The sequence below is a fragment of the Astatotilapia calliptera genome, chromosome 17 (genome assembly GCF_964374335.1).
Source record: "Astatotilapia calliptera chromosome 17, fAstCal68.1, whole genome shotgun sequence".
Classification (NCBI taxonomy): Eukaryota; Metazoa; Chordata; class Actinopteri; order Cichliformes; family Cichlidae; genus Astatotilapia; species Astatotilapia calliptera.
Window position 1 is genome coordinate 40,973,149 of NC_137438.1, and position 20,980 is coordinate 40,994,128.

The 20,980-nt window shown below is 45.1% G+C and overlaps 2 protein-coding genes across 2 annotated transcripts in view; one reads left to right on the forward strand and one right to left on the reverse strand.

Annotated features, from left to right (window-relative positions):
• Nucleotides 1-1,546: 1,546 nt before the first annotated feature.
• Nucleotides 1,547-3,860, forward strand: ndufa5 (NADH:ubiquinone oxidoreductase subunit A5). Its single transcript, XM_026148265.2, has 5 exons — nucleotides 1,547-1,952; nucleotides 2,597-2,641; nucleotides 2,814-2,930; nucleotides 3,002-3,067; nucleotides 3,663-3,860. The coding sequence occupies exons 1-5, from the start codon at nucleotides 1,932-1,934 to the stop codon at nucleotides 3,762-3,764; spliced, it is 351 nt and encodes a 116-aa protein (XP_026004050.1). The 5' UTR covers nucleotides 1,547-1,931; the 3' UTR covers nucleotides 3,765-3,860.
• Nucleotides 3,841-20,980, reverse strand: part of cog5 (component of oligomeric golgi complex 5) — a 74,561-nt gene continuing 57,421 nt past the window's right edge. The window contains exons 12-22 of the mRNA XM_026148263.2: nucleotides 11,252-11,456; nucleotides 10,162-10,323; nucleotides 9,835-9,934; nucleotides 9,420-9,530; nucleotides 8,889-8,951; nucleotides 7,236-7,339; nucleotides 6,241-6,478; nucleotides 6,072-6,148; nucleotides 4,996-5,122; nucleotides 4,802-4,881; nucleotides 3,841-4,174 (exon numbers count right to left, since the gene is read on the reverse strand). Of these exons, the coding sequence (XP_026004048.2) occupies nucleotides 4,066-4,174; nucleotides 4,802-4,881; nucleotides 4,996-5,122; nucleotides 6,072-6,148; nucleotides 6,241-6,478; nucleotides 7,236-7,339; nucleotides 8,889-8,951; nucleotides 9,420-9,530; nucleotides 9,835-9,934; nucleotides 10,162-10,323; nucleotides 11,252-11,456 (1,376 nt within the window). The 3' untranslated portion in view covers nucleotides 3,841-4,065. The remainder of the gene's footprint in view (nucleotides 4,175-4,801; nucleotides 4,882-4,995; nucleotides 5,123-6,071; nucleotides 6,149-6,240; nucleotides 6,479-7,235; nucleotides 7,340-8,888; nucleotides 8,952-9,419; nucleotides 9,531-9,834; nucleotides 9,935-10,161; nucleotides 10,324-11,251; nucleotides 11,457-20,980) is intronic.

A 20,980-nucleotide genomic window follows, 5' to 3' on the forward strand; every position in this document is an offset into this window, starting at 1 on the left:
GGCCATATTTATATTTACATTACCACAGTGGGATGATTTTAGTCTCATGAACAACTAATTGTTATTTACTGACTAATCTTGAAATGACTGCTCAGTACAGAAATGAAGCCCAACAATCATGTTTTACAGTCCCGTGGTCTCTAGTGATGTGACGTTCTGTATCGAGGCTTCGAAGCTTGTGTCGAGTAATGGAGGGGGCGTTTCCGCGATGCGCGTATCGAGGCTTGCATCATTTATGGGAGGAGCTGAAAATGATGACGTCCGAAGCCTCGCTGCCCGGCTGTACCACGTGACTGGTTCATGAAGTGGTTCGAACTTTGCCGCGAGATATGACAGCGATATGAACCCCTCAGACTTCAATCAAAATGTGGGTGTTTGATGGAGAGTTGTTAGTGAGAGTTTGGAGACAGTTTGGAGGTTTATGAGAGTGAGGAGAGAAAGTCAGGAGAGAATGGAGCCAGCTAAGAAGAGGAGGATGTCCTCCCCTGTGTGGGAACATTTTGATCTTATTCCTCCCAACAAAGTATGTAAATTTCTACAGAAGATGTATTTTCATAATACTGATGGTGCAATACAATTTATGTTAAGCTGTCTTGACTTTTGTACAAGGTGAAGTGTTTGCTATGTGCCAGGGAGCTGGGATATAACAACAACACCTCATCCATGCTTAGGCACTACAGAGCTTTGCATGAGAATAAGAGGAACACCGATTGTGGAGCAAGACCAGGTGAGCCATCAAATGCAATGATAATATAGCATGCTGTAATGTTACTAAATGATATAACAATATTATACAACTGTAATAAGTTACGTGTGTGATATTTATATTTGTGCTTTGTTCTCCTGAGGAAAGACAAAGACAATCTCAAATAGATGAAGATCTGGTTAGCATGGTGATTGAGGACTCCCAGCCATTTAGCATTGTGGAGGACAAAGGATTCAAAAGATTTGTTAAATCATTAAATCCCAGCTATGTTCTCCCCACTGAAAAGGTCATAAAAGCAGTGAAAATTTAGTTTTTACAGAATAAAATGTGAACAGGCAGGAGTGTGTAGCTGTCCATACCTCAACGTTACAAAAGCACAACTACTGTCCACACCCCAACCACACCTCACCTCACAGTAAATGATCATTTCCATTTTAAGCATTTCCAAATGATCATTTTCCATACTGCCAGTATAAATATACACAGTATACTGCATCACTACAATATACATGTTTTACACACTCCTTTTGTTGTTGACATTTACAGGCTGTGTGCAAAAGGCCACACTCTTCAAATTCATGCCAACTAATATTTTTACGTCCAGTAGGTGTCCTGCTAGAGCAAATGAAGCTTCAAGAAGCTTTGCGCTGGGATGAACCAATTGGATGAAAAGCTTCAGTGCTTCATGAAGCTTCATCTGCCCATCACTAGTGGTCTCAGCCTCAGATACTCAACTAATCAAAGTGATGTCATGACGAAAATGCATGACTAACAAAACATTTGTTTCTCCTTCATTTCTGTCAAACAATGCTGTATGTAACATTACTCGCGGTTAGTATCATGGTTGCTAGGCAACCCGAACAGCGCGACGAAGGCTAGACCGTCCCATTTCACAAGCCTCTTACTTCCGCACTTCTCGTACAGTACACACCGTACGTAGTACGCGTAGTGCGCGTACTTCAAGCGAGACAACCTCAGCCTGCTTGGATAAAAGCAAAACGTTCAGATGTTTGTACCTACATCCGACCTATGCTATGCTAGCGTGAATACATAGCATGTATATAGTTTTACGCTGCTGTGATCACAGAACAGTCCGCGTTTTCTAATTTTTAACATTTATTACGACAGGAACAAATCGTTTTTCAAAACGCCGAGAAAAAAAAGACAACACTGACGTCATATTTAGCAGCCGGAAGTATCATGACGCATTCCTGACGTCTGGAGAATGGCTGGGCTGCTGAAGAAGGTATGAGTAAAGGTCATGTCTTGTTTTAATGTAAGAAACACAATAAAACAGCTGTATTAGTTTTATTAAGGTGACGGTACTGTCACCTCCGTTTGCGCGCTGTGCATGTTGTGCTAGCTTGTGCTAGCATGCTAACTTGATAAGGAGCTAGCACGGCAGTGTCCGGTCAGAGCAGGTGGCAAACTAAAGGAAAGCTCACCGAACACTTTGAATCCGGTCCCACGGTTAAGTCAGCCGAACACCCGTGGGAGCTTTTGAAGAAACTGGTTAAGCCATACTTCCCTTACATGGCTAACTGGAGACCCGAATCTGGACCAACAGACCTGGAAAATAAAATCCCTGCTCAGTGCAAACCTGCCTGTAATGTTAATAAAGTGCACATATTTGAAGGTGAGGGCTGATGGATTTCAGAGAATGTTTTTTAAGGAAGTTCCACATTAGCAGGGAAATGTTGTTGGAGGTGATTAAGAACCACAAGTGTCTCGTCCAAGTCATAAAACCAGCTGTGGAGCTGGTTGTTGACAGTGCGAGCAGACAGACTGAGGGTTGGTTTAGGCCGAGTGCCGATGCTGGAGTCACGTGGTTAAAGGTGAAAGCATTGACATTAGCCACTCTTGGACAGCTCTCCTTTTCCTCTCTTCCAGACGACCGGCTTGGTTGGCCTGGCAGTGTCTCAAAATCCACAGGAGGTGAGCAGCTGATGGTGACTGCACCACATACCTCATTTTTAATCTTTCCCATCGCCTGACTGTGACCAGACTAGTCCTGGATCACACTCGTGTTATCCGTGTGCCGTTTATGGAGCTGTCATTGAAGCTGAGGGAGTTGAGCAGTGTACTCACCCTGTGCTGTTCCTCTCAGCGTCTCAGGATCCTCTACACAAAGATCCTGGCGTCCTTGCAGACCATGCCGCAGGACGCTGCTTACAGGAAGTACACGGAGCAGCTGGTCAATGAGCGCTTCAGCCACGTGAAAACGGTCAGTGTGTGAGCAGACAGACGAATGACAGAGGAGCTTAGATGAACTGACAGGATTTGTGTTCTTCACAGGAACCCGATGTTGAGAAGCTTGAGAAGAAAATTAACTGCGGTCAGATTGAAGAGGTCATTTTCCAGGTAGGTCGCGGTCAGTCTGCCTCACTCTGATCAAAGTGATGAAGCTGAGTGGAAAACTCTTCATGTACAAACCTAAAAGTCACGACTTCGTGTTCAGCTCGAGTGCAGAGGGGTGTATGACATATATAGCCTACATACATGAACACAGTGACAAGCTTAGTAACGGAAGGTGTTGGAGCGCAGGTCCAGATCATTCTGGTTCACTTTAATCCAGGGATTAAAATTGAATCCCTGGATTAAAGTGATTCCGACTGGTTTGAAGACTGCTAATACGCTGCTGGTAGTACTGTATTGCTCCCAGGTCTTTAAATGAGCGCGTGGCTTTGTACAGACTGCTGCCTCTTTTATTCTGAGAGTGCTTTTCTCACCAGAGTAGCTGACACACTCGTAGTACAGAGTTACTGTTTGTTTCACACTGAAGTCGACATTAAATCACTGATGTGTTCGGTTGGTTCCCGTCAGCCTTCATACAGACCGGACGGTCTCGGTGAATATGTGAACGCAGTTGTCTCAACTTAACTAAAAAGTATGGTTGCTTTACAGTATTAGTGTATACATTAGTATTTGTGGCTGATGATTTTTTTCCTGCGCGCAGGCTGAGTGTGAGCTGGCGTTATCGAGGAAGATGTCCGAGTGGAAGCCGTGGGAGCCGCTGGTAGAGGAGCCGCCCCCCAACCAGTGGAAGTGGCCCATCTGAGTCTGCGTGTGTAGTGTTCCTGTCATACTGTCTGTGAAGGCAAAACCTGTGCTTTCAATGAAGTACTACATTAAAGTTTTGGAAATATTGCCTTTATTCAGATGAGTTTTTGATGTGTGTCACAAATTATTACTTTTATATCAGCAAGTCTGTTCTAAGAAGCTGCGTTGTCCTCCTCTGTGGTTCGGACGAGGCTCTCTGCTGTTACTGCTGAGATTACTTTTACTGTAAATACTCTCTCTCGACCCCTGGACCACACTTGTTAAAAAATGAGCAGATTATTTGTGGACCCAAACACAGGTCAGGTGCTGGTAGCCCTCTGTAACAGCTGGAGCATGATGGGATAGATGGGGGCGAACTCCTTCCCCTGCCGAACCCTGACTGACTGCACGTAGGCCTCCAGAGCGCCCCTGAGAGGACAGACAGAGTGAGCACAAATCAGTTGTCATATCTGACTTGTATCCAGCGAGGTGTTCAAGGTCAGTGTAAAGAGTTGGTGCCTCAAAACTGCGAGTCCTACAAGAACAGTGTGCATTTTTAACACGTGTCACATTTGGCCTCTGACCTTCAAGGTCGACAGACTTGAAGGTCAAGGCGATAATAATGCAGCATACAGCCATTTAAAACATTGTTTGTACTGGCAGTTGGTAGGGAACACATGGGGATTCTAAATATGGTGTTTTTGGACCTCTCACTGCTTCAAGCTCAAACTAAATGTCTGTTTGATCTTCCTTTGAAGCCAAAATGCACCATGTAGTACAACAAGCCCAACACCTAATGCTGGCGTAAATATTTTTCATGCTATTACCTGATTTGATTGTAGTGCAAACTAATACTGAGTTAGGACTCTTATTGGCAGTCAGCAGTGACTCCTTAAATTACACACACATCAGTCAGTCTACCACTAGAGGGAGCCCATTCATCACAGTAAAGGCCCCCTGAGATTAGGTAATCTAAGCTCAGGTAACAGTGGCAGCTCCTGTCCTGTTGTACAGACCAAAGTGTTCTAACAGATGTGTTTACGTCACCGAGCCTACCTGATGAGGCTGAGCTTGTCTCTCTCAGAGGGATGATCATCCAGCCACTGTGAGTACCTGGCGATGGACCACTCTGCTCTCTGTGGGGGACAGGCTTATTGAGATGGTGCACTGTACACACTGCAGAAGTGCCACATGATGATGGACGATTCAGCTTGAACTGTGTGTGCGCGTGTGTGTGTGTGTCTACAGGCCTGGTGAGGTGACTTCAGCTCCGGTGGGGCTCTGGTGAAAAGGAAGTGTAGTAAGGTGCTGTAGGGAATCAGTTCACCGACAGCTGGACTGCTGGCTATCAGCTCACTGGTCTGGAACAGCAGCGGCCTCAAACACAAAGCAAACAGCACTTTTTACCTTCCATGTAAAACATCTGCTGCTCATCGTGTTCATTCAGAAGAAAGACGAGCTTACAGGAAAAGCTCTCTGATAACCTGATGAAAGCCTCGGTCATCTGTGTGAGCACCTGAACGAACACTGAAACTGTCTGCCTACGACTGGTTCCATTTCCCCGAAGAAAAAAATCCAGTCAGAAATCAAATGAGAGTTTTATTAGCTTTTATTTCTATATTTTTTTAATGTGATTTGATCAAGACATTCTTTGATAATATTTCACTTTCAATCTGAAAAATGTTATGAAAGCTTTGAAATAAACATGGTCCGGTGCACCCCGTGGCCCCCTTTACACCCACCCCTGTGCTGCAGGTAACTAGGCCGGCTGCTGTCAGCCTTCAGTATAACTTAAACTGGTGTCAGACTGAGTTACTTTGTAATGGCTGCAGCTTTACTGCACATCGTTTCAGTGTAAGACAAACGGCGGTGGGTCATGTCGGAGTTTGTTGATCAGGTGGTTTGATGAAGGACTCCTGCTGCTCACTTTTTCCCAGTAAAGGTTTTACAAACTGATGCGTTCTCCCAAACTTGGACTGGAACCAGAGCAGGTTTGTGGAGTTTCGATGCTGGATAACTCGCTGTGCCTAAACTCTCAGCTTTCACCAAAATAACATGAAGGTCAACAGTTTCTTATGTAATATTAAAAACAACAATAAACTGGAACTAGTATGTACGTACTGTAGATATGTAGTATTTAAAATGCAGTGTTTTACTATGAAAAATACACAGTGTCTAGGTCAGGACAGCACCGAGTGCATGTAGGTAAAGTCCTGCATGGTTAACATGATTCATCACCATTACTGCCTGTTAGGCCGTAATTCTTTACATGAAAAAACAAAGTGCACCATCTAACTGTGACGACTGTTAATTGAAGCCAACACACCTGAAGGAGCGCAGCATCCTGTAGGGTTTCCCTAAATCAGACACTCGTCTGCACAGAGGAGCCACAGCCATCTCCATCTGACACGCGTAAAAACAGAAAAGTCAAAATGAAAATCGGCCTTTGAGCGAAACAAGGCCGAAGAGCAGAAAACAGATGGCATCTCCGTTACCTGCGCAAAGTCAGCAGCCAGTCTCATCTTGCCCCCCTCCCCCAGCGGACGCAGCAGGCTGCCGTGGCGGATGAACAGCTCGATGGCTCTCTGGGCGATCGACTCCGTGCTCTCGAATATGAAGTCCACACACTGGAAGTGTCTGAAATAGTCTGCCATGACTCGGGAGATAAAACCCTGCAGCTCCTTCATGTACAGAGAGCAAGGAATATCAGGTCTGTCGGGGCTGGACAGAGGCCTGCAGCACACACAGCACATCATCATGTGTTTAACATGTGTTTGCTGTGGGACTCAGAAAAGATGCTGTGCATTAACACTCTGAACACAACTGTAGAAAGCAGATCAGTGTGAGGAAACCTGGCTTGGTACATGTCACTCTTTTAGTGATTTTTAGAAACTAGAAGATTTAGTGAGCCCCCCCACACCACACCACACACACACACACACTGAGTCTGCACACTGTGGTCAGCCGTTTGCTTGTGGGGGGCCTCTGATCCTTAGAGGTTTCTTTCAAATGTTGTAGGGTTGTTACTTGTATAAACAAGACATTTTTTCTTTATTACCTTCTGTGTGTCACTTTTTGTGTTTGTAAACGAGAGCATGTGTTAGCGTCAGCTGTTTGATTCGTGTTAAATGATGTTGGACCAACTGCTGAACAACAAGTGCAGCCGACGACGAGCAGGACGAGATGAGTCCAGCTGCAGCTTTTGGACTTTAATCTTCATTCATAGCAGTGACGACGTGTTGACGGTCCTAGTCTTGGACTTACTTTCAAAATAAGACTGAATTCAATCTGAAAATCAAGTGTGATCTGTACAGTCAGTGAACCAGAGGCACAGTTCTGACTGTTAGAAGGACTAAAACCACTCATGAAGGTCTTCGATTTTCTAGCTACAACCAATAAAAATGAGTCTGATTCATGTTGCAGGCACATTCGGTCCAAAAACATTCTAACATTATATGTACTGAGCTGTTGTTGATGCAGAGAGGCTGACCCTGAGAAGTCTTCTTGGTGTAAGGTGATAATGATGGCCTCTATGGAGTCGGTGACTGACTGCAGGAGAGGATGCACCGCACTTCTCATCAGCGCCTGAACTCCCTGAACCAGAGGTCAGAAGGAGAAACAGAGTCATGTGACAGGACAGAACAGGAGGACACCAGCATCACGCCTACCTTAGCAACATGTGGAGTCAGATGAGCAGACTCACGCGTGTATAGATGAACTGACATCCACAGCCTAATGTTTTATCACATTTTATAGTGTTACGGTGAAGCTCCAGATGGACAACAGCATGTCGGGCCAACAGTACAGCTAGCAGAGCTGCTAACAGTAAGATGTGTGTAAGATGACAGCTGGAGCATCAGGACACTTAGAAGATGATTTAACTATAACTTTAAATCGAAATGAAATAAAAAATCCCCGTAAACTGAAACAAAAAAGAGATTTTGTTTTAAGAACAAAGATCAAAACATACAAAGTTTTAAACTCTGTGTTGACCTAAATATGAGCCTAATGTTGTCATCACAGCTCTGATAAACTAATGTAAGCTTCAGGCTTTGACTGGAGCCTCCAGCACCTGAGAGGAGTCTCCACGTGTTCGCTCACCCACCCAAAGACAGAATTCAGGTGTTCCAGTCACTTCCACGGCCACAGGTGTATAAAGTTTAGCAACTAGGCAACGGCTCGCTCTTAGCAGCTCAGTGGATTCCAGTTTGGTACTGTGATAGGATGCAACCTGTGCAACAAGCCCAGCTGTGAAATTTCCAGCAACTCAGTGATGAAGGCAATGTAAAAGAGCTTCATGGAGCAGGTTTCCACGGCTGAGCAGCATCTTCATCGCCACATGCAATGCAAGGAATCGGATGCTGTAAAGAACACATCTCCACTGGAGTCTAGAGCAGTGGAGCGAGTGACCAATAACGTTTCTCTGTCTGGGGTGGATGAGTGTACATTTGGTGACTGTCAGAATAACAGCAAGTGTGATGAAGAGTGATTACAGCGGGGGCTGTTTTTCAGGAAGTGTTAAGCGCTTCAGCAAACCGAGACATTTTGGACACTTTCATGCAACTTTGTTCCAACACGACTGCACACAAAGTCTTTAAAAACACAGACACGTGTGGTGTGGAAGAATTTGACTAAAGTCCTGACTTTAACCCGAGAGAAAACCTTGGGAATCGTTAGAGTGGAGACTGCGAGCCAGGCCTTGTTGTCAAATATGAGGGTGTGACCTCACAAACCACGCGTGACCAGAAGCTGAAGCCGACATCATCAGTTCAGTTTCAGTTTTATTTGTCATATGCAAGTTAGCACAGGGTCAACATTGCAATGAAATGTGTTTGACGAGCAGCAGTCACTCAGCAGCATGGTACAGTAGAAGAAAATATAATAAAATAAAATAATAAAGAAAATAGAAAAATAGTAAGGAGCAAATATTAGAGAGACATGGTAAAAGAGAAAAGATGACTAAATATATATATGTATCTATAAATATAAATATATGTACACTAGTGATTAAATAAGAAAATCTTGAAAAGAAATATGACGGGAGGTCACAGACGCAACTCGAGTTCACCTGTGTGCGAAGACACAGCATTAGTGATAAATACTCGCATACCAGAGAAGTACTTAATTACTGCTAAGAGGATACCTCCAAAGAAGCAGCGAGGGACTCTGCAGCAGCTTGTGGACATGATCCCAAGCCTGAAATGATCTATGAGATAAAACAGGTTAGCACACACACATCAGTCACACACTGCATCGTGTTGAATTTGGGTAAAAGACCATAATGTCACATTTTTTAATCATTCCTAATCAACATGAACAGAAATGTATTGATTAAAGTCTGAATGCATAAATTACATTTGACTGTTAAAGTTTCAAAACTTTTTTCACCCTTCAGAGTTTCAGTGAAACATGAGATTAACGCAGTTCTTACGTTACGCCAACATTATCATCATCATCATCATCATCTTTTATACACATTTATAGACATGAACTGTCTGGGAGTGGACTCAAACTCACGGCCTTGCATTAGCCTTTGCTCACACAGCTCGCCTGAGCGAGCTATCCCAGCATCCTGTGCCTTTCTTCTGCTGTGACAGTGGGTTAATAGTCCACGGGGGAGAACACACTGTTGCACATGCTGCTGTAGTAACTGGACTCAAGGTCTTACTCCTACCTTGGTGACAGCTTGCTGCAGGCGGTATAGAGTGTTTACTACAGCAACATTCCTCCGCTGGCCCTCTGTTAGTGGACCAATCACTTGGCTGGCATCACCCTGAGTGCACAACTGGAGACAGAGTTTGAGAGGTGAGAGCAAGGAAGGAAACGGCATCCCCACAGCTTTCTTTGTCCTAATGGGTTTACGCTGTGGCAGTGCTAACACAGCAGGCTCAGGGTACATCATGGACACGCTGGCAGCTAACACAGACAGCCACGCACCTTCACCCTCATCAGCGTGGGAGGGAACCACAGCCACATATTTACTATTCTGGACTTAATTCTGTAACTCCTCTTGGAACAGTCTCAGTGATCAACATGAACGCACCTTCAAAGGTTACTTTAGCACTGCACACACTAAGTGAGGTACGCACCAGCTGTTCAGACTTGACACAGAAGAGCTGGACCGTCTTGGCGGCGTTCTTGGCCACAGCCAAAGAGAGGCTCGGATCCACCGAGGCGACATTCAGCTCACTGCAAACAACCAGCAGAGTCAGCGTGCCCGGCTTTAATCACACACACTGTGTTTTCACTGATAATGATTCAGAACATTCCAACAGGAAAGAAAAATCATGTTTAAATTTGACCCCCAACCATTCACTAGTTTCTTCTTTTGATTTAATATTTCAATTAACGATCCACTGATCAGTATTACGAAACTACAAACTCTTGATATGTTGGATAATGAAAAGCCTACACACCTGTTGATGGTCTTGATGATGCTGTCTAGCTCATCGCTGGAAGGCAGGTTGCGGCCCCCCATGGGAAATACCAAGTTGATGGGATCGAAGAGGCGAGAGAGAGACCTGGACAGGTAGGCTGCCTCGTACGGCTGCAGAGAGTCCTTCAGAGCCTTCTCTGGGCTACACGAGCACACACACAAAGATACACACTGAATTAAATTTATTAATTAAACATCATTCAAAATAGAACTGAGATATACACACACACACACACACACACACACACACACACTTTGCTGGTGAGAAGCTTTGAACAGACGGAGACTTTCCTTTAAGGTTACGTTTAAAAGCACAAAAACATTCTCAGTTATCATGGTGTCATCATCGTCATAAAACAAAGATGTTCTCTGTCTGACATAAGTGGAACTGAAACGCCACCTTATCCAATCGTATTACTGTTCAGTGCAGCTGAGTGCTGATTCGTTTAATAACTGTTATACATCGTGACAATGCAAGAAAAGGAAAGTACATAAACTGTTGCAGTTATTCCTTTGCTTTTGCATGAAGAGACAGATGTGTGTAGCTTGTCACTCTACTTCCAAGTATCTGCCCTCACATCCTGTCATTAGTGCACACGCACTAACATGAGAGGACTTTGTGTCTGCCATGTCTTTGTGCCCCATCAGTAACACGATGCCTTTGTTCCTCAGGTTTTTGCTGCACTGTGTACACACAATCCCTCATTGCACTGTTCTCTGTTAGACCTTCTTATCAAACACTGTCCCATCTGTTTTTGCCCTCCGACAGTGAGAACCAATCAGATTGGCTTCACTGAGCAGCACAGTGTTTTTCTTGTTGTTTCTTAACGGTCGTCTCTGCTTCTAAAAATACATTTAGTGAAGACATTTGACCTGTGACCCAGGAAGCCTTCGAAGCTGTAGGAGGACACAAACTCTGCCTGTGAGTCGAGCAGACTTTCTACTTGAATGTTTAACTAAGGTGTGACTCAAAACAAGAAAACTCAAATACGCTCTGAATTCAACTTTTTCTCTGTGCTTCAAACTGAACAAGCTGTTGTGTGCGTGCTGCTGTGTTTGACTGGGCTCACTTGTAGTCTTGTTTCCCATGTGTAAACAGGTCCTGGTTGTCTGTCTCTACTGTGGAGACATCCAGAGACGCGTCCATCCCACCGCTGCTGGTTAACGCTCCTTGCAGACTGGTGCTGTACTGCTGCAGTCGGCGCCACAACTCGTTGTAGAGTCGCAGGAGTTTGGGATACTCCCCTTCAAATGCCTGCTTCAAGAACGACGAGGCTACAAAAGAACCACAAACAGAGAAAAACACACAATTAAAGTTTGGATTCATGAACAGAGTCTCAGTTTTTTCTGAGTGAGACCAGAAAGAGCGATCTCACAGACATCCCGCTCAGCAGACGTTTGCAGGATTTTGGACACTTCACAAGTGCTCGATCAGGTTTCTCTGAAATATTCGTAGTTTTTTCCACAACGTGCACGTTACAAACCGAAGCGCAAAACCATGTCAGTGAGCCAGCAGTGTCCAGTGTACTACGCAAGGGCGTAGATTTGGTTTTGGCATTGATGGGGACGGATGATTCAACCACTGAACCCTGTCCTGTTTCTTATTTTTGTCCTTTTTGTCTTTGCTTCTTGATAAAAAAGGAGAAATATACTTGCCTACATATGCTATTCTGCATGCTTTTAAACCATTTAAAATTACAATTCATAGTTTTATATGTGAATTATGTAATGTTAAATTACTATTAAACAAATGACTGACTAAGTATTTTAGGCTTTAGTTTACTTCAACCATAATCCATATAAATCAGGTATCATGCTAAAATAAAAATAGCTTCAAATACAGTCATGAACCAACAAGTCATCATCCAATTTCACCTGTGATCTTGTGTCATCATTACTCTCTGAGCTTTGTGTTGGTTCTTCTGTCACCTGACAAATAGGACATACATGACAATAAGAATAAAATGTGGAGCTGCTTCAGTGTTTCTGTCACTTTGTGCAGATCTTCACTCATCAGTAATGTTTGTAGGCTGAGTGCATTTTTAAAACAATTTGTGCAAACTGCACTACAAGGTGGAATATTTGTAAAATCATGACGACCTCATGACATTTTGTCTCAAAATTAACCCTATGAATATGTCAGAGCCATTAGGATGAAATTATTGTGTCACCAACATTTTAACGTTAGACATATAATTCTAACAGCCTCTGTAAACTAATATCCGGGCTGCTCGAGGCTCTGTTTTCTCTGACAGTTTCAATCAAAATTAGAAATGCTGCTCTGAGACTGAAAGAACTAACAGTGCTGCCTGTTGTGCAGGTAGTTTCCAAAACAGGTTATTCATGGTTACATACAGTCTTACTTAGACTGATGTGGGCCAAAGCCTAGCATCGCCTGTAACGTTATTATGACGGACACATTTTATGAGTGAACTTGACTTTAAGTGACTGACAGGTTTCTTTGAAAAACACTTTCTTACATCCAGGTTCTTCCGTTTTGCTGCCGTCCTCCTCTCCTCCTCGCAGCGCAGGCTTGCCGCTGCTAAAACTAAACAGAGCTCCCTGAAAGGCTCAGCCAATCACATTGGCCATATTTGTCACATGACTAGGACTCCAGTAGAGAAGTAATTTAACTCTTTCTGCTCCGCTGGGTGAATGAGACGCTGACAGATCGGTTTTTCTTACTATCGGGATTGTTGTTCTTTACTCGAAGAGATCAAATTATTGGTGGGGACAATTCAATAATCGCAGGATATTGGTGGGGACATGTCCCTTCCGTCCATGCCAAATCTACGCCCTTGGTACTACGGGACATTGTTAGCCTAGCTTAGCATTAATACTGGGAAAAGGACAAAGCGCTAACCTGGCTGTTTCCAACGTTCAAAATATAACCACCTCTATGAACGGGCTTCATGAGACTGGATTAATTTCAATTTAGTGGATTTTACATGGAAGGAAGGGCGAGTGACAGGCTGATCAATGCAGACGCCAACCAACGTGTTAAAGTGGGTGTGGTTTTGGCTCAGCTGAAACAACAAAGAAAAAACCTCATCAATTTCCTGAAATACGTGTAAAAATGTTACACTGACAGGAGGAAATAATACTTGTTAACAGCAAATCAATCTGATAACAGAAAGAAAAATACGTCAGATGGAAACAGAGAGAGCAGAAGGACTAAAGTGACGACAACACACAGACTTATGCAACCGAGCCTCCAAATGACCAAATTATTCAACAGATCACCTGTTTTACTTCTGTTCTGGAATTCATCTCTCTCTCACACACACACACTGTCATGTTCGGAGGCAATAAGACGCAGGGTTCTCAAGCACGAACCACTTTTATTGAATTGTAGCAGCAGTGTACGTCGCTACATCAATTTCTGGAAAAACACATATACCACCGGTCTCCTAGCGACCTCTAGTGGCTGCCCTCATGGTAGCCTTACTAGGACAACATAAACAGATTTCACAACATGTCCCCCTTTAACAAAAGTACTTTAAACATAAAACAGTGTTGTCAGAACGCAGGACATCACGGGGGTAGACTACCCTCAGTCCTGATAAGGGATTATTCTGCCCTTAGAACATAGAAAGGAGATAGTCCTCAGTCTCTGAATCTGAGAGGTACTTTAATCTCCCGCCCCCTGGAAGTCACTCTCACAGGTGTGGTAGGGTGGAGAGGAGACCCTGGGACAGGGATTGGCAATGTCTGCCTTACTGGTGGTTCTTGGGAAGCAGCCGCCCCTTTAGTTGGAGTAGTCGGTGTAGCTGGAACAGTGCTCTGCTGCTGCTCCTCAGGATCAGCGGTGCCTGGGACAGGCTGAAGGTGTCGTCTGTTGCGGCGAGTCACGTTCCCATTCGCCATCTCCACCAAGTAGGATCTCGGCTCCTTAGACTTACTGATGACCTTGGCTGGAGTAGTCCACCCCTGTGGACACTGTGCAAACGAGCTGGCCCCAGTGTTTTCTGGCATTTTCAACTTCTCACTGCAGGCATGTCATGTGCCTGCCTGCTTCAAGTCCTCTACCATAATCCCTGTCCCCAAGAAACCTAGGATCACTGGACTAAATGACTACAGACCCGTGGCTCTGACATCTGTGGTCATGAAGTCATTTGAGCGCCTGGTTCTCTCCCATCTCAGGACCCTCACGGCCCCCTCCTGGACCCCCTGCAGTTTGCATATAGAGCCAACAGGTCTGTAGATGACGCCATCAACATGGCCCTACACTTCATCCTGCAGCATCTGGACTCCCCAGGAACCTACGCCAGGATCCTGTTTGTGGACTTCAGCTCTGCCTTCAATACCATCCTTCCAGACCATCTCCGAGGCAAGCTTTCCCAGATGAATGTGCCTGATCCCATCTGCCGGTGGATCACTGACTTCCTGACGGACAGGAAACAGCATGTGAGGCTGGGAAAGAATGTCTCGGACTCCCGGACCATCAGCACCGGCTCAGGGCTGTGTTCTTTCTCCTCTGCTCTTCTCCCTGTACACCAACTGCTGCACCTCCACCCACCAGTCTGTCAAGCTAATCAAGTTTGCAGATGACACCACCGTCATTGGACTCATCTCGGACGGGGACGAGTCTGCCTACAGGAGGGAGGTTGAACGTCTGGTGTCCTGGTGCAGCCACAACAACCTGGTGCTGAATGCCCAGAAGACAGTGGAGATTATTGTGGTCTTCAGGAAGCACACAGCTCCACTCCCCCCCATCATCCTGACTGACACCCCCATCACCCAGGACCTGAAGTGGGAGCCCACCATCACCTCCGTCATTAAGAAAGCCCAGCAGAGGATGTACTTCCTGAGGCAGCTGAAGAAATTCAACCTGCCAACACGGACGATGACGCAATTCTACACTGCAATCATCAAGTCCATCCTCACCTCCTCCATCACCGTGTGGTACGCTGGAGCCACTATCAGGGACAAACAGAGACTGCAGCGTGTTGTGCGCTCTGCTGAGAAGGTGATTGGCTGCAGACTCCCATCTCTGCAGGACCTGTACACCTCCAGGACACTGAGGCGTGCAGCTCGGATCTCAGCTGACCCTTCTCACCCTGGACACAGTCTGTTTGACCTGCTCCCCTCAGGCAGGAGGCTCCGGTCCATTCGCACCAGAACCTCTCGCCATAAGAACAGTTTCTTCCCCTCTGCTGTTGGACACATGAACAATAACCATATGACTGTTCCCACCACTAACACATGACCCTATGCTGTGTTCACTGCATCATTCCATGTTTGGCACTGATCACCACCTGCACTCATGTATATATCATGTATATATCTATCTATCTACTTAGCACTTTTAATTCTTATTCTCATTTTTATTTTCATGTCTATTTAAGCTTAATTTATAACAGTATTTATAACAGTATGTTTGCACTGAAGCACCGCAGCAATTTCCTAATGTTGTAAACCCGCTCAACATTTGGCAATAAAACCCTTTCTGATTCTGATTCTAACGGGATGCCCCATCTAACGAACATGTGTTTAACCCTCTGTAGAACCTGGGACCATTTCGTGGCCTTTCCGTTTTTTAATTCCACGCCATTTCCACTGTGTTTAATGGAGTATAGCCAAATTTTCAAACATGTATTTTTTTCCCATTTTATTTTAAAATTTCAGTCTGAGTAAAAGGCTGAATAAAAGGCATACATCCACTATCGAACCTCGTGGCCGATTTGTGCCCCATTGAAACCCATTATAAACGCTATTTTTCACGCCAGAAAAATTACGGTCAAATCGATCGTCAGGTTTCCGGTGTTGTGCCAAAAAGTGACTACAGGCCTTAGAGTTGTAATTTTTTTATTTGTCCACCGGGTGGCGCCCTTGCTCCACATGTGACGCCTGCTGGAACATACACATGTTCTCCAGCGGCCTGCTCGAGACAGATACCCGGAAAAGGCACACTAATTTCCCGCGTACCACAGCAGCTTGGCCCGCTGCTCGTTCCGGACCATTTTCTACCCTTAGGTTCGTTTGATTTTTTTTTTTTTTTTTTAATCAACAGGAAATGACGTATTTGTTTTCACGTGGTAGCGGAAGTGTGTGCTGCAGACACGGGAACCGAACCATATGCTCCGGCGCTGCGCGAAACACACCCGCGGCAGAGGCACTCCTCCCCGGGGGAGCAGGAGCAGCAGCGCCGCCTGGGGACATTTTTGGCTTCTGGAAAAAAAATTAAAACCGGATCGAAATTAATGTTCGTGCCAATCTTTTGTCCATCTAAAGGCCTAATTATAATAACAATAAAATATTACTTCAAATGTTTTTTTTGGAAAATATTTTATGTTTTATGTTTTATGTTTTTGGGGCAAAAAAAGCAGTGCGCTCATGTGACGAAACCGGGATATAAAGGGTTAAAATCCGCGAAATGTAATTAAAACTTGACATGAATATTTCAAGGAGAAGTAGGTCTAAAAGATTGGCTAATTTAAAGTGGAATAAAATATTAATATATAAATTTTTTATAGCACTTTTTGGGCGTGGTCGATAGTGTGCATTTTATGAAATGCGCTCCTGGAAAAAAAAAAAAAGGCGATCGAAATGACTGTTGGTGCCAATCTTTAGTCCATCTAAAGGCCTAATTATAATAACAAACAAATATTACTTCAAATGTTTTTTTTGGAAAATATTTAGTTTTTTTGTTTTTTGGGGCTAAAAAAACAGGGCGCTCATATAATAAAACTGGGATTTAAAGGGTTAAAACAATGAAAATATAATTAAAACTTGACATGGATATTTTAAGCAGAAGTAGTTTTAAAAGATTGACTAATTTAAAGTAGAAAAAAATATTGATATATAACATTTTTAGAGCACTTTTGGGGCGGGACCATTTTTGGTCCCGAGGTTCACGAAAGGATGGGATTTTGAGGTTTTACCAAGGGTTAAGCTTGTTAATGACCTGTCTGCTGGTTGTTGTAGTGAGGGAAGCAATCTCAACGTCTCTTGAAAAATAGTCAACGACAAGAAAGTTCTTACCCTCAAGCTCGCAAAGATCAGCTGCAATCTTTTGCCAGGGGCCATCGGGCAGAGGAGTAGTCACGAGAGGTTCCCGTCGCTGTGTAGGCTTGTGCTCTCTGCAAAAGTTGCATGACCTCACCTTATGTGTTATTTGAAGTCCAATGTTGGGCCACCACACTGTTGATCTTGCGCGCTCTCTACATTTAGTTAGTCCTTGGTGGCCTTCATGTAATTGGTCAAGGACACTGGGTCTGAGTGCTGTGGGAATTACGATGCGATCGTGGTAGAGCACTAGACCATCTGATTCTGAAAGGTGGCTTCTAGCTGCATAAAAGCCTTGCAGTGGTGAGCTCTTTGCCATTCTCCGAGGCCACCCTTGTCTGGTGAAGATGATTGCTTTTTGAAGTTCTGGGTCCCTCTGTGTTGCTCTACGAATTTCCTCCAACTTATGTGACTTGATAGGTTTGCTTGTCACTACGTTGCTCACATATGCCTTGACCTGGCTGTCTGTCTCGGACGGGTAGCATCCATGCAGTGGATGTCTGGAGAGTGCGTCCCCCACCACTAACTGTTTACCGGGAACATGTTCAGCAGTGACATTGAATCGCATCAGTCGCATCAGCAATCTCTGACATCTCAGTGGCGTTTTATCAAGGTCGTATGAGTTGATCAAAGGCACCAAGGGCTTATGGTCAGTTTGTAGACGTACATGACCCATGCCTTGGATGTAGCGGGTAAAACGTTCGCAGGCCCAGACAGATGCTAAACACTCTTTTCCAACATAGTTTATTAATCCGAGTACCTGCCTGAGTTGTTCTACATTGGTGGGGCTGGGCATCCTGGCAATAGCCTCCACCTTGCCATCATCAGGTTTCACACCATCCGCACTGATGATGTGACCGAAGAACTGTAGTTCATTCTTTCCAAAGTGGCACTTGGACCTGTTGAGCTTAAGTCCTGATGCTTTGATTGTCTGTAATACTGCACCTAAGCGTTGGTCATGTTCCTCTTTGTTAGCCCCGAAAACCAATATGTCGTCCATCACGACGACAGTCCCCTCTAGGCCCTTGAGCAAGGTGCTCATGAGCCGCTGGAAGATCTCGGGTGCTGAAGTTATGCCAAATGGCAGGCGTCTGAAGCAAAACCTGCCCATGGGAGTTATGAACGTGGTTAGTTTTTGGCAGCTGGGATCCAGTGGTATTTGCCAGAACCCACTGGAGGCATCCAAAGTGGAGAAAACTTTAGCCCCTGCTAACTTAGGAGTTATGTCATCCAATGTGGGCAAGATGTACCGTTCACGCTTTACTCCCTTATTCAGACGTTTTAAGTCCACACACACCCTGACCTCATCCTTGTTGCGCTTTGGAGCAGGCACCATTGGTGCACACCAGTCTGTTGGCTCGATGACTTCCTCAATGATGCCAAGTTTGCGCATGCGCTTTATTTCCTTTTCCACTTTTGGAAGGAGAGGAAAAGGCACCCGGCGTGGGGTGGTTACACTGTACGGCACTGCATCTTCGGTCAGCTCGATTTTTACAGGTTCACAGTTCAGCAGGCCAATTTCTCTGAACACATCCTCTGTTAAGTCACTACTGATTTTGTTAACTCTAGTGACTAATCCCATGTGCTTTGCTACTGTCTTCCCCAGTAGGTTACTTGCATATTGCCCTTTTATAACTGTAATCCAGTACTGGTACTTTTGGCTTTTGTACACTGTAGTAGCAAGGAATTTACCCATGCACTTGACTTTTCCACCAGGGCTGTACACAGTTGGCTTACACTGGATAAGTTTGGGTCTCTGCTGTAGCTTATTAAGGGTCGTTTCTGTCATAACAGTGGTGTCTGCGCCTGTATCAATTTTGAAATCAACTGGACTGCCATTTACCAATAGCTCAATGTCCCAGTCGGCATCTGAGCCTGACTCCTCAATGACTGTTGTTTTTGGCTCAATTACTGCTCCCAGGAAAAGCTCCCCTATGAAGAATGAATCCTCATCTGAGTCCTGTACAGCCTCAGCCCTGACCTCTTTTAGCATTTTGGTTTTGCATACAACTTCAAAGTGTCCCAACTTATTGCACTTTCTGCATCTTTTATTGCGGGCTGGGCAGTTTTCTCTTTTGTCATGCACCCTGTTGCATCTTTGGCATTTTGGTTTACTCTTACCATGTTGTTGCTCATGTACCTGATGAGGTTGGTAGTAACTCCTTCTCATGCTGTTATAATGCCTCTGTTTCACCTCATTCACCGTGCTTTCCACTTGGTCTGCACTTTGCTGTTTGACTTGTTCACTCTGGCGTGCTAGTTGAATGGCTCTATCCAGAGTTAAGTCCGCCTCGAGCTGGAGTTTTTGTGAAACATCTTTGTCAATTAATCCAATGACGATACGATCCCGGATCTGCTCGTCTTTACTGCCGCCGAACTCGCAGTGCTGCGCGAGCTCGTACAGGCTCCGCACGAAAGCCTCGACCGTCTCCCCGGCCCTCTGGCTCCATTTGTGAAAACAGGCGCGGTCGTGGATAACGTTTCTCTTTGGGACAAAGTGCTCATCGAACTTTTGTATAACCAGATCATACTCAAACTGCGGACTTGGCCTGGCCTCCGTAGCAGCAGGAAACACAAATGAGCCATATATTGGTTCGGCATCTCTCCCCATTGAGTAAAGAAACGAGTTCACCTGCACTTCGCCGCTCTCCATCCCTAGCTTGGACGCCACTCGAAAACGGGAGAATCTCTGCCGCCATATCGGCCACTCTGCCAGCTGTGTAAAGTCGAACGGCTCCGGAGGTCCAAATTTAGCCATTTCTTCGTGTAACTCGGCGTGAAGTCCTCAATTCTGACACCATGTCAGAATCAGAATCAGAATACTTTATTCATCCCGAGGGAAATTAGGGGTTACAGCAGGCAGCACGCTAATGGCGCATGCGCACTCACAAAGGAACCTTCTGACCAACTTTACACAAACATCACATTGGGCAGACATGTCAGAAGGTAGGCTGATAGGAAAAAAACAACGAAAATACACTACATGAGGTAAGAGGAGGAGAAAAAAAACTCCACTCAGACTGAGCTCCTAGTGGGAGAACAGTTTGATAACAGAAAAAACACCTCAGCACAAAAGCACATGACTATCAATACACCATAGAAACACGAGACAAGCAACAGGGCGGGTAAAGGGTAAGAGAGAGCCGGCGTAGACAGCGCATCCGGTCCTGCAGCATCTGTGCTGGTCCAGTTGACTGCTATCATCCCCGGTAGGGCACAAGCATCGAAGGCGTTGGAAAGGGAGGGGGATGAGTGAGTGCTTATCAGTGTAAGTGTGTGTGTGTGCGTGTCCATAGTTTAGCTGAGACAGTGTCCTTCGGCCTATCAGGCTAAGTAAACAGTCCTCCAGCCAATCCAGGTGTCCTTCATGGGGCGGGAAGAATAGTCATCACACAGTCGTTATCAGGGAGTTGTTTTGGTGGGCTCCAGCCTTGGGCCTGCAGCTGGGGCCGTGGTGTCCAAATGTTGAATATTGTTGATTTCTCCTTTGTGAGCAGCTCGAATTCTAGCACTCCGAGGCTGATCTCTCGATCTCCCGTTGAAGAGCTGCGAGCCTCCCCATGATGGTATCAAACTTCTGTTCCGTGGTGTTGTTAGTCTTTTGATTCTGAGACCTTACAACTGCAGTGATCCGTTCCGCGATGTTTTCCAACTGTCGCTCAAGGGTCTCATTTTGAGCAGGCCTCTCTCTGATGTTTCCCCTCATACGCTCAATGGTGTTGTTTTGAGCCTTCACAGCAGCTGTAAGCGTCTGCAAGGTGTTGACCATATTACGTTCGTTGTGAGAGGTC

Bases quoted from the DNA above. Each gene is read 5' to 3' on its own strand.
- ndufa5 (XM_026148265.2), top strand. From the start codon at position 1,932: ATGGCTGGGCTGCTGAAGAAG. The intron at 1,953-2,596 runs GTATGAGTAAAG...CCTCTCTTCCAG, and splicing joins TGGCTGGGCTGCTGAAGAAG to ACGACCGGCTTGGTTGGCCT. The intron at 2,931-3,001 runs GTCAGTGTGTGA...TGTTCTTCACAG, and splicing joins GCTTCAGCCACGTGAAAACG to GAACCCGATGTTGAGAAGCT.